The sequence below is a fragment of the Xiphophorus hellerii genome, chromosome 24 (genome assembly GCF_003331165.1).
Source record: "Xiphophorus hellerii strain 12219 chromosome 24, Xiphophorus_hellerii-4.1, whole genome shotgun sequence".
NCBI classification, from domain to species: domain Eukaryota; kingdom Metazoa; phylum Chordata; class Actinopteri; order Cyprinodontiformes; family Poeciliidae; genus Xiphophorus; species Xiphophorus hellerii.
In genome coordinates, this window is record NC_045695.1 from 7,169,568 (window position 1) to 7,182,675 (window position 13,108).

Genomic DNA, 13,108 nt, shown 5'->3' on the forward strand with positions numbered 1-13,108 from the left:
GAATTTCTTTCTCAGATTTTCTGAGTTTCTATAATCTATAATCTTTTCAGCCCTAATATACGTAGATCCTCATCTTAACCCAGAGATTTCTAAATTTGGTATGTCCCACGGAATAAAACCTAAAAGGTTAAAACAGAGGAATTATTCTGCACTTCCTGCTTACCTGTATGAGGGAGGTGTTGCTTAAACTCAGCCGGAAGAGGAAGTTTCTGGAAAATAAAACTTCTGATTAGAAAACAGATTGTAAACAGTGGGGAAGCTGTGTAATGGTTGAACTGACCTTGCCCCTACAATGAGCTGGTTTCTGCTCATGTCCATGGCCAGCTGGGAGAAATCCTTCACTCCTGGATAGGAGAACTCAAACATCCTCGTCCTCAAATCTGGAAATTGGAAGACATATCTCAGACGTAAATAGGTTTTAAAGACTAACATGTTTAAGTAAAACAGAAATAAATCAAAATATAAAAATTTGAAAGGGGTTTCGGGAGATTTTCTTTTTCAGTCGAGGAAAAATAACATTGTGGTTTTGAAGGATCTCTTAAGGGCTCACAAGAGCACAATCTTCCAGAGGTGTGAACTTAAAGATTCCACTTTGCGCTTGATATGTTGCCAAATCTTGACATTTCCAAAACATAAAAATGTCATAGGGCAAGGCACAATGTTTAAAGGCTCATTTAACTCTTGCTGTATTTTTTCTTGACTTATCTTGCAAACGTTTTCTTCCTGTCAGAATTTTGGGTATTTTGGGTGAGAGCAGTCAAAATAAAACAGTGTTTTAGTCATTTTAACCTATTACATGAACTTTCTGCATTCAAAAATATATGGTGTGTGTTTCAGAGCAGATTACTGCTTCTGCACTGAAAGGAATGCGCACATCTCACATTTGAAACGGGTAGAAAAAGAGACTAGAGAAAAAGTTATTTCGGACACCACTGACAACTGCAATCTAAATGAATTAGTTTATTATGTATTATGTAAATAAATAAAATATTGAAATATTATCCAATTTGATTCTCAGTTTCACTTTATTCCAAAAATACAAACAGCCCCTTATTATCATTTATTAAATGCAACTCTTGATTTCTGTGAAAGCTTTTTATGAGACCGTGTCCATCAGGCAGAGTTGTGGCCCAGCTCTGATAGAGTTTCCAGTTTTCAAGAGAGTTGATCGCATAATGCTTTAGTGAACTTGGCTGCGAAGCAACCAAATGCGGAGTCCAAGCACACGCTCACATTCACAACACTAATCCTGCAGCTCAGACAGAAAAGTCATTTGTTTTCCAGACACAGACTTGTTCTAAGTCCTCGGACTTTGACCTCCGCAGTGCCAACACGGTGCGAGAATTTCAGATTGTGCTGCTTTAATACATCAATGCATCAAAGCCTTGCAGAAAAGCGCACAATGCATTTTGTCAGCTAATCTAAGCTTGAAGACTTTTAATGAGTAAAAAGGAAGAACTTACCTTGATAGGAGACAACGGGATGCTCCTTCCTGCTGCAGTCTGCAAGACTGACGTTCTGGTGCTGGGACAAACTCACAGACCAACCAATGACCAGCATGAGTCCACAAGGGGAGAGGGCCCATACCCTCCACCCTGTCGTTACCATAGTTACAAACACATTCAGTCCCAATTCAGGTCCGCAAGAATCACCTGTCGAAGACGAAAATGAAGAATTAAAACTCTTTTGTAAAATGTAGATGGTAAAATAATATAAAAAACATCTATCATGTAGCAGCAACACGGGTTTTTTTCTGCTCCATTCGGCATTCATCTAAATCAGCCTTGAGTCCCCATGCTGCCTCTGTTTGTCTGCTCCGACAGTCCGGCCTCTCACTGTCAGCGGGACACAGTCATGGCCAATTCACCTCAAAAGGGCCAGAACCGCCAATCTCTTTAAAGCCGCCTCTAAAAAGCGAAGGTGCCATTTCTGACTGAGGGTCTCCTCTGAGAGATTCGTCTGGGCTTACAGCCAAACAGGGGGCATGAACTCTTATCAAAATCCATTTATGCACATCAAATCTGCTCACTGATGATGACTTAAGGTTCACAAGGGGACTGGTTTGTATCAGCCGTGCCTGTTGGGGCCGACAAACAGCTTCAAAAGTTTTAAAGCTGCAGTAAACCAACAAGGCGGAGTATTTTATGTGGATGTTTGCTTGTGTGCTTCTGGAAGAATAGTTTAGGATGCAGAAGTTTATCCAAGGAAATCATAACAAATGAGCAACTGTGTAGATATGTAGACATGATAGAAATTTCTGAAAAAAATGCACATCTTCAACAAACAGAAATTGTAATGGCTTTAAATTGCATCATTTTACATGTAAAACACAAATAAAGCTGAAACATTTACACATAATTAAATCTGAGAAAATGCAACAAAAAACAATTGACACCAGAACAAAACGTCTGACAATTAAATATCGAATTAAAATTGATTAATTTTAGAGTTAGAAAACAGGAATGCAGCTATCAATAACTTTGAAGAAGTTTGAATTAATTTGAGTTAACAGCATTTAATTTAATTTTTGGGACCAGTAAAGTACTGTTTCAATTTGAATTTAAATTTGACATGACGGAAGATAAATTAAGCTAAGACCAGTCATAGAGGAAAATACGAGAGACTAAACAAGCACACCAAACACCTTAAACATTGAGACCAGAAGTATATTATAATGGTTCAAAGTATTGAACTGGCCTACTTAAAGTCCAAGGATAATTCTTCAGCTACATTTTGAAGACGAATTTGCAAAATATCAATCGAAACTGGTAGAGACCCACCAGATAAAACACTCACAATGAAAGTTGTTTTAGCTTGAATGTAAATTCACACCACACTTTTCATATTTGTATTATAAAGAATTTTGAAAACTATGTAGCCTTTTCTTTCCACTTCACAGCCATGCACTACTTTAGATTGCATAAAATCCCAACAATATGCATTGAAGTTTGTGATTGGAAGACGGCGAAACGTGAAAAAGTTCAAGCGATACGAATAACTTCACCAGACACTGTAATCAGTTGGGTTACGTTCCCCGTTATTGAACCATCAGAATGCCATTTATTTTACAGAAACGGCAACTCTCACAGCTTGTTGCAAACTATTGTTTTGCAACAGCACAATCTTTAAAAGAGTGACATATGACTCTACATGCAATGAATGACCTACAATCTACAGGGAATATTTCCAAACTATGAAGTTTGTCTTTTTTAACAAGAGTAGCATTTTGTTGTCGTATTTGTGTCTGCCTGATCACCAAAGACTTTTTAAACCTGTACCTAAATTTGTGGTGATGTGTGTGATATGAAAACAGCTGAAATGGCTTGCAGCATGCTGTCAGTTTTCATCTTTAGTTGGCCACCAGCCATGGGAATGAAGGCAGTGAAGATCTGTCCGTCTGTTGCTCGCTGCGAGAACTGCGTGTGTGTGGAGGCAGAGGCTTTTGAACCTGCTGGTTTTTACATTGTTGCTCAATGAAGTGGGGAGGGAAACGCAGCTTCCACCGCTGGCCTCACTTTTGTGCTGCGGCTTTGCAAATGAGACGGTGCACGGCCCAGCAACAGAGAGGCCTGATGTTCTGGGATTTGTCTGTTTGGGAACAATGCGTGTGTCATACCGATTTACCAGGGCTGCACAGAAACATACTCATACGGACAGTCTGTGTCTAGTGAAAGTAAATGACGGTCGACACATTTTTCATGTAAAAATCACAGACTTTTGAGGACTCAAAGCTGTAGAAGTTTTGGTATCCATTTTAGAACGAGGCTTTGAATTTGGAGTTTGGAAAAAACTGAAATAAGGAAGGATTGAATGAAAGAGGAAATGAAGGACACAAGAAAGGAAAGAAATGGAGGAAGGGGGAAGTGACTAAGGACCTTTTTACGAACCAGAAAGAAAAGACATGCACAGGGAAGGACTGAGCAAAAAATATAGAAAGAAATGATTCAAGGAAGGATGTTAAGGAAAGAAGGACAGAAAGGATAAAAGAAGGAATTAAACAATGACATGAAAAGGAAAGGTGCAAAAGAAAGGGAACAAAGAGCACAAGAAAAGAAAGACATGACGAATGAACCAAATCAAGTAAGGAAACCATAAATTAAAATTGCATGAGACTTCTGCTGTCCATTCTTGCAGAAACTCTGCATTTGATGTCTGTCTTGGACAACAGCGGCTGGAGCCTCTTGGTTGTCCAGAACCCTTCTTGACTCCAACAATCACTCTCACACTTTGAAGTTCTTGGTGATCTGGAAACCTGTTCGTAATGCTAAAATGTCTACCAGCAACCTTTTAGGCTATTTTGAAATAAAGCGATGATAGTTACACACGTATCTTTGCAGAAACCCATTGCTAACATGAGACAGCAGTTATTTCAAGCACATTTGTGCTTTTTCATTAAATGAAGTTAGGTAAAAATTCTTGTGCCGTGGGAAAAGTGGAGTTTTGTAGATGTTGTAAACTACAATCTCTCTGCACAGTCCTTTTAAAAGACTCATGGAGGGCAAATCTCATCCTCAAGGAATTGAAATATCTTTATGTCAATAAATGGATTGAGGGCTCATCCTGAGTAATGTGGACATTACTCCAAACTCAGCCACAAGGCAAAGTTTTCGATTGTATGGTCAATCTGTGTTCAGTCGTTTGTGATTATGAAGTATGGATTATGAGGTAAAGAAAATCTGATTCACATGTTGCTGACATGAGCTTCCTCCATTGGATTGGTCACAATTGCAAAAAAACAAAATTACAATAATACACAGTGTAAAACAAAACAGTTATATCACTGTCAAAAGTTGGTGCCATGACGGTCCACCCGACATGGCCCAGCTGATCAGACTGTGTTGTGCATATTTGGAGCAAAAAACACATTTTGCTGCCAGACCTGAATCAGCCTTGAGCTATTTTGGATTGACTATGCAACCAGAATCGAGGCGAAATAGGAAGTACGGCAGGAGAAATTCAGGCTCAGCACTGTTTCCAAAACCCACCGGCCCGTCAGAGGATTTATTTATGATGCTGCCCGTGCTGGAAAAACACCACAAAGCCATACCAGCTTGTGTGGAGATTAGAAATACAGACTCTTCAATTCATGTGACTTGTTTTGTGTTTGCATTGAGGAGGGAAAAAAATCCCACAGGACCTCAAAGTAAAACATGTGACCTCCTCATACAAGAAACCATGCCAAGGTCTTAATTGAGGAACCAGTTGCTGTAAGGTATAGTAAATAACACTAGTGAAAGACAGCTCTATGTTTCGGCATCTAATACAGCTCTGTATGCCTGCTGTTTTACTCAGTCGGGACTAATCTCGCTTCTTAAATACCTGGATTTCCACGGGGAGAGATTAAAACTCAGTCACACAGAGCAAAACCCAGATTAAGCAGTAATGTTAGCACTCACTGCTTTGATAAAATCAATGCTCACCAGACCAAAACAATCGACAGTCGTAGAACTTTACACTGAGAACAAGCTTAGCTGGATTGTGAAATACATACTGTTGACCAAAACTAATGTGGACCGCAGGTCATTAGGCTGAGGCCTGTTGTCCATCATCTCCTCTGATGTTAACAGTTTCCTACACCAGAAACAGCTCTGCTTGCTTCCTCTTTAAACCCAATGCCTATATATGGGCAATCCCTTTGTTCTTGTACTTCACCCTAACATTTGTTACTGCCACATGATTTGGATAAGTTCTTTAAATACTCATTTCTCTTTGGAGAAAAGATTAAACCCTTTCTTCAACCGTAGAGGTTGATGTCTTTACTTTGTAAATTAAATACTTGGATCAATATTTTAACTTTAATTTGCAAAAAAGCATTGATCTGGGAGGATGTGTGTGTGCAACGTAAACCTGGTTTTGCTGAGCAATAACACAGAGTCACTCTAGAGTCTGATAAATCACAAAGAAGCTCACATTTCCAGACCTCCGGGCTTCAAAAGGACTTGTACTTTTGAAGTTTACTAAATAAGTCTCCCAGCTGTGAAAATACCGGAAAATAATACTGTCCATCCCTTTATGCTCATAACCTATTCTGTTACATCAGTAATTAAAATTTGTCTGGCCATGAAAATTTGGTGTTATTGTAAATGGCTTGTGTAATCATTTCCCTTTGCATCAAAGCAAAGACAGACTGACTTTGGTGAATTTGTATTGATATTTATTTTTGTATATTGCCAATTCTCACCAGATGGGGGGAAATTTCACATCAACAACCAACAATTTAAAGCAATTTTCTATATCTTTCTCATAGTTTACTGTACGTAAACTTGGCTGTGTGACTCCATTAGATACCATGCACCAGAAGGTGGTTGCTTAGTGTATGGTTTTTTTTTTATTTGGGGTTTTTTTTTACGTTGGGGGGTCCATTATTTGATGCAAGTATGAAATGATTGGATGGAAGTGGCAAGGAGCAAAATGGTAAGCCATAGGTGTGAATTGAGTGTTCATATCGATCCGGAAAGACTCTTGTGTTTTGGAGCCTCAGTCTCATTTACTCACAAGTACTTTCTATTAAAGCACCCTTGCCTTTGTTTTTAGGAGAAACTGTAGCGGAGAACATTTCACTCTTCTCATAAGCCAAAAGGATGGCCCTCCCTCAGTGCGTCTCACTTGAATACTTTCAGCCCACTGCTTGATTCTGCTTGATTATGAATGAAGGCGGGGAGAGTAAGGCATGGATGAACCTCTTTTGTGACTAGATGACAAGCTTCAATACATCAAACAAGCACCTACTGATGCAAAGTCGGCGCTATTCTTCTTTTTTTTCTTCCTCAGGATGAATTAGGCCGCTTCCCTCATTTCTTGCAGAACCGCCATTAAAGATAATCATACATGTCGCACGATGTCCACAAAAGATGGAGCAATTTTCAAACGGACAATCGCAGGGTCTAGAAAACGAGCCTGCTGAGACGCAGGGAGAACACGCTGAGGCGTGCTTCAATCAAATCCAAATGCTTTTCATTGTGGGGATGTATGACAGGGAAATTAATTACAAGTAATTATTTGTTCATTCAGCTGCCCTGTAATTTGTTCCTTGCAAGCATTGAAAATAAAAGCTGGGGGTCCCGCATCTGACCCTCGTACATCAGACTGTTGTTGAAACCAACCGAGTACTTGGACTCAGTCCAGATATCTTGAAAGGAAACAGTGAATCAACCCACTCCTCCTTACTACCAGAAAACCTGGGATTCCTGCTCCAGATTCCTCCTTAATCTGAAAAAAAGATTCACACGAAACCCTAAAAGCAGATTCCTGAAATTCTTTCAAAGCAAGCAACCCCTCAACCGTGACCAGCAGTAGTATTGATCACCACTGGAGTCATTTTGTGGAGATTTTCGACTTAGAGCAAATGGATATTGAGAGGGCACCCGAAGTCTCTCCATCAAAATATTCAGAGAGGACCATTTCCGAGGCAGTGTTCTCAGCTCCTTCCTAGTGGGGTGAATGGCCTCTCTGTGCAACCTGCCAACTTTCTGCCAATGGCTGCTCTCTTTTACAAGTGAATAGACTGAGTTTAGCCACAGTTAAAAAGACACACTAACGTGCCATGGCTGCCCCAACAATGGATGCTCGGGTTGTGTGCCAAACCTAATGATGGCGGTTTGGCCCCGGCAAGAGGAGGTAGAGAGGAGGAATCCTAAAGAGGCGCACAGCTGCACGGGCCATCTCATCTCTGCTCCTGCTGCCTTATCAGTAAACTCCTTTCCTTTTGCTTTTCTGGAAGAAACGGTCCAGCCAGGACGGTTGAAGAAGTGTTTCACAACTTTGTGGGAATACATCTTGGGGAAAATCTCTATAAGTCTCGTGCATGATTCCCAGAATATCTTAAAACAACTTGTTTTAGAAGAAAAAGTTCAGAGTCTTTGCAGTAACTTTGCAATAATCAGCAATGCATATTCCATATCACTGTAGAGGGATTTTGGCAGAATTATTTATGTTCAGTCACTTTAGAGCATGAAATTAGTCTATTTTAACAGGTATTTGTCAACAAAATTCACATATTTGTGCAGAAACTTGTTTCAAAATAATTCTTCATTATTCTTATTATAAGAATTTTACTTCTGTGTATTCTAAGAAAGTATTCTTGATCTGTTTTTTTCCTATTCCTTTTTACGTGGCTCCTTCCATTCCTTCTGGTTGCAGCAGGTGGCTGGTTACACAGAATCGGGTTCTCCTGTTGGTTTCTTTTTTGTTTAAAGGAACAATTTTCTCTCCACTGTTGCCACATACTTGCTCAGGATGCTGCAGAGTCAGTAATGCTTGGGTTTCCTTGGATAACTGTGTACTAGTTGACATTTAAGTGATCAGCTGGATTGGATTGAATTTTTTAATAATTTGGATTCAACTGAACTTTATGTAATTGGATCTGATTCTCATAATATCATTGGATTGCACTGGGGTACATTTCACTCGTTTCAACCTTGAGATGGCAGTTATTTTTTAAATTGGGGATATATGAATAATCTATACTGAAGTAATGTTGAAGAAGAGGGCTAATCTAGACATAAGTCATCAACAAAGATGCATTTTCTGTCTTTTTTTGAAAAATTAAACTATCTTGTAACAGTATCACCAGCTGGAGTTGCTCAAATGTATCCTGACCAAACACCTCACTAGTTTGTAATCACAACTGCTTCACATACCGGACTGTCGTCGCCAAACACAGAGCAGGGACCGACAACATTGAGGAGCGCCACAAAAAAAGACAGAATAATCCATTCAAAGCCACCTCACATGACCAGTGTTTGGGTCACATGATGAGACATGACAACTGAGCAAACTTCGTCCATTCAGGAGGACCACAGGAAAGCAAACAGGTGCAGGGCTGCTTCCCAACCCCAGAATGAAGAGTTGTGTTTTGTTTGGTGATTTTATCCTTCTCAGCACTATGATGTTCAGATGTTTCAGTAGATTTTCTTGTTATATCCAAGTAAAGTAACTGGCTGGATCCTTTCAAACAACTTTATTTTCTTTTTCTAAAGCCAACTGAGAGTTTACTTGGCTGTGTGTTTGGGTCCCAAAACCACTGAAGTCTTGTGTAACCTTCCGGTTCTGTCATGAAAAATGTTTCGGTACCCTTACCCTGCCAGTACGATGTACTTAAAAGATAGCCCCAAACTAATGTCCAAATCTAAAACCTCGCTGTTGGTATGGTGCTTTTGGGGTGATGTGCGGTGCCATTCCTCCTCCAAACATTTAAAGATGTCCATAGAAATTAATTTTGGCCTCTTCTGACCAGAGTCTATTCTACTGGTATTTTATTGATTTGTCCAGGCGTTTTGCAGCAAACATTAAAGAAGTTTAGCATCCTTTTTCTTCAGAAGTGGAGTCTTGTGCAGTGAGGTCATTGCAATTGAATGCACTATGTTGAATTACATAGTGTTTTCTTTAAAACAACAATACCTTATAACCCCAGGCCTCTCTGAAATGTTTTTTTTTTTATCCTCTGCTAAAATCTTGTAGAGCACCTGGTCATAGCTGGTTAATAGATAAATACCTACTTTGAATACCTGTTTCATTTAACTGCCTATGAGGAGGAAAATAATTAACAAAAACATCCAGCACACATCACCTGATGTCTTAACAAACGGGTATCCGTGCTGAACGCAGCACATGGAGACACCGATAAGTCGAAGGCAAAGAGCTTGCAGGAAATGCGGTCATGCACAACAAGGAGAATTACATGAACGGACAGAAAAACACAGCATTTGAACAGCCAGTTTCTCATGGACCACGTGCCTGCTTAGACACTGCATATTTATAATAAAAAAATAACAATAAAAAAAAATCCTTACTTACTTGCTCATCGTTACATCCAGAGTCTGCAGAAAAAAAGATAAGCGGTGCAGATCCCGCTGCCTCACATGGCAGGAGGGAAAGAGAGAGGTATGAAAACCACGAGGGGAAACTTGGTACACATCGACACAGAGCCGCACGCTGACCAGAGAGGGAGCAGGGAGGTGGAGGAAGGTAGCAGTGTGTGTGTATGTGTGGGAGAGAGATGGAAGGGGCAACTGGGAGGACTGGGCATTTCTGTTTGTGCTCAGCAAACTGTAAAGTTCCTCCAAAAACTGAGCAACCAGGTTTAGATTTAGTTGAAGATTTTGTGTTAAAAAAATAACTAAATTTATGAGATTTGCAGAAAACAGATTCTCATGTAAATCCATACTTTCCATATCCATACATGTGTGGATAAGCAGTGCATAAGATCATTGTGTGCATTGTTTTCTAAATGCCTTTATAGTTTAGAGAAAGAATGAATGGAGACTGATTATGTCTGATTCCATGAACTTATCAAGATAATTAATCTATAGATGTACAATCTCTGCAGCCGCTGCCTCCTGCTGGAGTAAAATGTCTCTGCTTTCAGGCTTTAGTTTTCAGAACAACAACATATTTATTTTCTTATTCTAAATACCACGCTCTATATTCAAGAAGCTGAATTTCCGCTTTCATTTCTGAGTTTTCTTTCTTGTGCAGTGCACACCTTAGATTTGACCTTTCACCTGCAACAACTATGCTTTTCACCCAAAAGATTTACTCCAAATAATTTGCAAAGTCGCGGGTTGAGCACATCTAAGATATTTCAAAGAAAATGCAGCTTAAGAAGCTGAAATACCTTGCCTCAATGCTATCTGATCCACTATTGGTTGGCATTTGCAAAACAGCCAATGCAGAAGCTCTATTTATTTTCCTTAGCGCCGATTGGCTGAACCAAGAGTGGAGATAAGGAAGACTGTACATGTTAGCTTCGGCTTTAGTGATAACTGTTCGTATTGACTCATGTCAAGGTAAATTTAGTGTTTGAACAATTCAAATATTTAGCCATTGTGGATTTCATCTATTTCCACATGGATTAGGTACCTATCCCTATCCACTCATTTTACATTAAAAGCTAATAAAAATTAAAGTGAAACATTAATGTTCAGAGATTTTTACTGCCATAATTGGTTAGCTTTAAAAAGACGCCATTGTTGACAGTTGGTACGCCTGAAAGCCACTCTCTGTATCCACCAGTATGAAGCCAATATAACTTATTGACAAATTGAACATGAGATTTATTATGACAGATCCATCTTTCCAATGCCACCATGAGAAGTCTCGATACACATTCTCTCATTCCTGGAGGCTTCTTTTGCTTTGTTACACATTCGAAATATTTACCTAAGTAACTCAAGCCGATGCAAAAACCATGAGGAACCCAATTCCACCTAATTACTGCCAGAGAACTGTCACCTCTTTGACATAATGCGGTTCTTTGGAGCGTTGCATTGGACAGTGACGTTCCAAAGATTAGAAACCAAGCTTTAGGAATCCAGAATGTAAATTAGGATTAAAATTACATGTAGCATGTCAAAACTTAGCAGTTCAAGGGATGTGACAACTTTTGCAGGGCACTGCATGCTAGATTTGCAATACTGCATCTTTATGCTGACATATTCATCAACCTGTGTCAACAAGCAGAAAATATGACACTTTGTCTGAGACATCGGTCGGGCCTGGCTGCAAAATTGGCTGTCAATCTGATAAGGGGAACAGCGGTGACCTACAATTCAGAAATTAATGACAGCAATAAATCATGTGGCAGGCTCGTTTGGCTCAACATGTGTGCAGTAGAGCATGAAAGACAAATAAGACTTCCTGGCCTCATCCTCCGCTTTCACAGGGTGGACATCCATCTCTCTCAGCCTCAGCCTCGCCACACCAGAGTCATCCCCATCCCCACTCCTCCACCTTTGAGGATGAATGGCTCGTTTCTGTGTAAACTTCAGGATGACCTCCTATGTTTTTACGGCGCGCCTGTCACCACAGAGGCTAAAGGATTAAAAGCATGGTGAGAGCTGAGCGAAAGTCATGCTTTGACCAAAACTTCTCACTGGACTTAAATGAACCCGACAGTTTTTCAGTTAAGCGAGTGAAAGTAATCATGGACAACCACAGTTGTCCAAGAATAGATGAAATACGTGAATACTTGAGGCCTCCTCTAAAAACACTTGTAACTGCATATTTTAATAGTTCAAACACCAAACATACCTTAATATGCATTAATACGCACAATGGAAACCGTCTTAACACTACCGCAAATGTCTTCCTTACCTTTGCTCTTTAGAATACAACCAATCAGCACCAATGAAAATGAATGGCAGCCAGTAGCGTGTAAAGTAGTCTCGGTCCTATCTTCCCAAGCCACATTTTCTACAAAAAGATCTGCATGGCTAATTTTAAACAAATAATATGGAATCACGTTCCACAGCAAAATCCACGATGACTGAGCTGTGTAGCTACAGCCGTAGTTTGTTAAATTATTGCTGGGACTATAAGGATACGTTCAATGGATTTTAGCCGTTTCCTGACTTTTAAGGAGCAACTCACATCTGCCTTATTTGACATGTTCTTATGTCTTTCCTATGTTGAAAAGCTGCGAAGGAAAATGGTCCTCTGCAACACATTTATAACTCAGTGAAACTGGAAGCCATCCATCTGAAAAGCACAAATCCAGCTGGTTTTTGAGACCATAGGGCTGGAACAAGTCATCAATTAACCTGTCGATTATTCTGACGATTAATCGGATAAAAATATTGACACACTACAGATTTTTTCATTTAACCCTTCTTTATACAATGTAAAAGACACATTAAAATACTAAAATATTCATTGTTAAATGGAAAAAGCCCATCGATCTTACACAGCCTCATTAATCTATGATCGGGAGCACTGGAGGCATGAAGTGGCAACCCAACAACCCATAACCCCTTGCATCAGCCCCCCTCGCCTCCCAGCTTTCAATGGACGCCTTGTGCTGTACATAGAGCCGCACTGTGAAGCAGATCTGTGTGTCACAGAGAAATATTGACTTTTAATACTTCAAACATGCAGCTTACTTCGCGTTGAAGACTGGCTGTGTTGATCTTTGAAAACCCGACGGCCACTGAGGTCCACCTTTCCGCGGGAGCTGTTAAAACCCAGCTAGCAAGAGTCACACACCCACAATCTTTCACACACTCAGGGGGTTTCCACCAGCACAACAATATGCACAGTGAATCATAAATAAAAACTACATGAAATTCTGGAGAATGTTACGAGAAGTAAGCCAAAACCTTTACGTGAAGTC

The 13,108-nt window shown here is 39.9% G+C and overlaps 1 protein-coding gene across 1 annotated transcript in view; it reads right to left on the reverse strand.

Annotated features, from left to right (window-relative positions):
- The window catches only part of LOC116716038 (semaphorin-5B-like), a 22,743-nt gene extending 12,564 nt beyond the window's left edge, over positions 1 to 10,179 (reverse strand). The window contains exons 1-4 of the mRNA XM_032556778.1: positions 9,796 to 10,179; positions 1,464 to 1,652; positions 281 to 380; positions 164 to 209 (exon numbers count right to left, since the gene is read on the reverse strand). Coding sequence (XP_032412669.1) covers positions 164 to 209; positions 281 to 380; positions 1,464 to 1,608 — 291 coding nt within the window. The 5' untranslated portion in view covers positions 1,609 to 1,652; positions 9,796 to 10,179. The remainder of the gene's footprint in view (positions 1 to 163; positions 210 to 280; positions 381 to 1,463; positions 1,653 to 9,795) is intronic.
- Between the last annotated feature and the right edge of the window lie 2,929 nt (positions 10,180 to 13,108).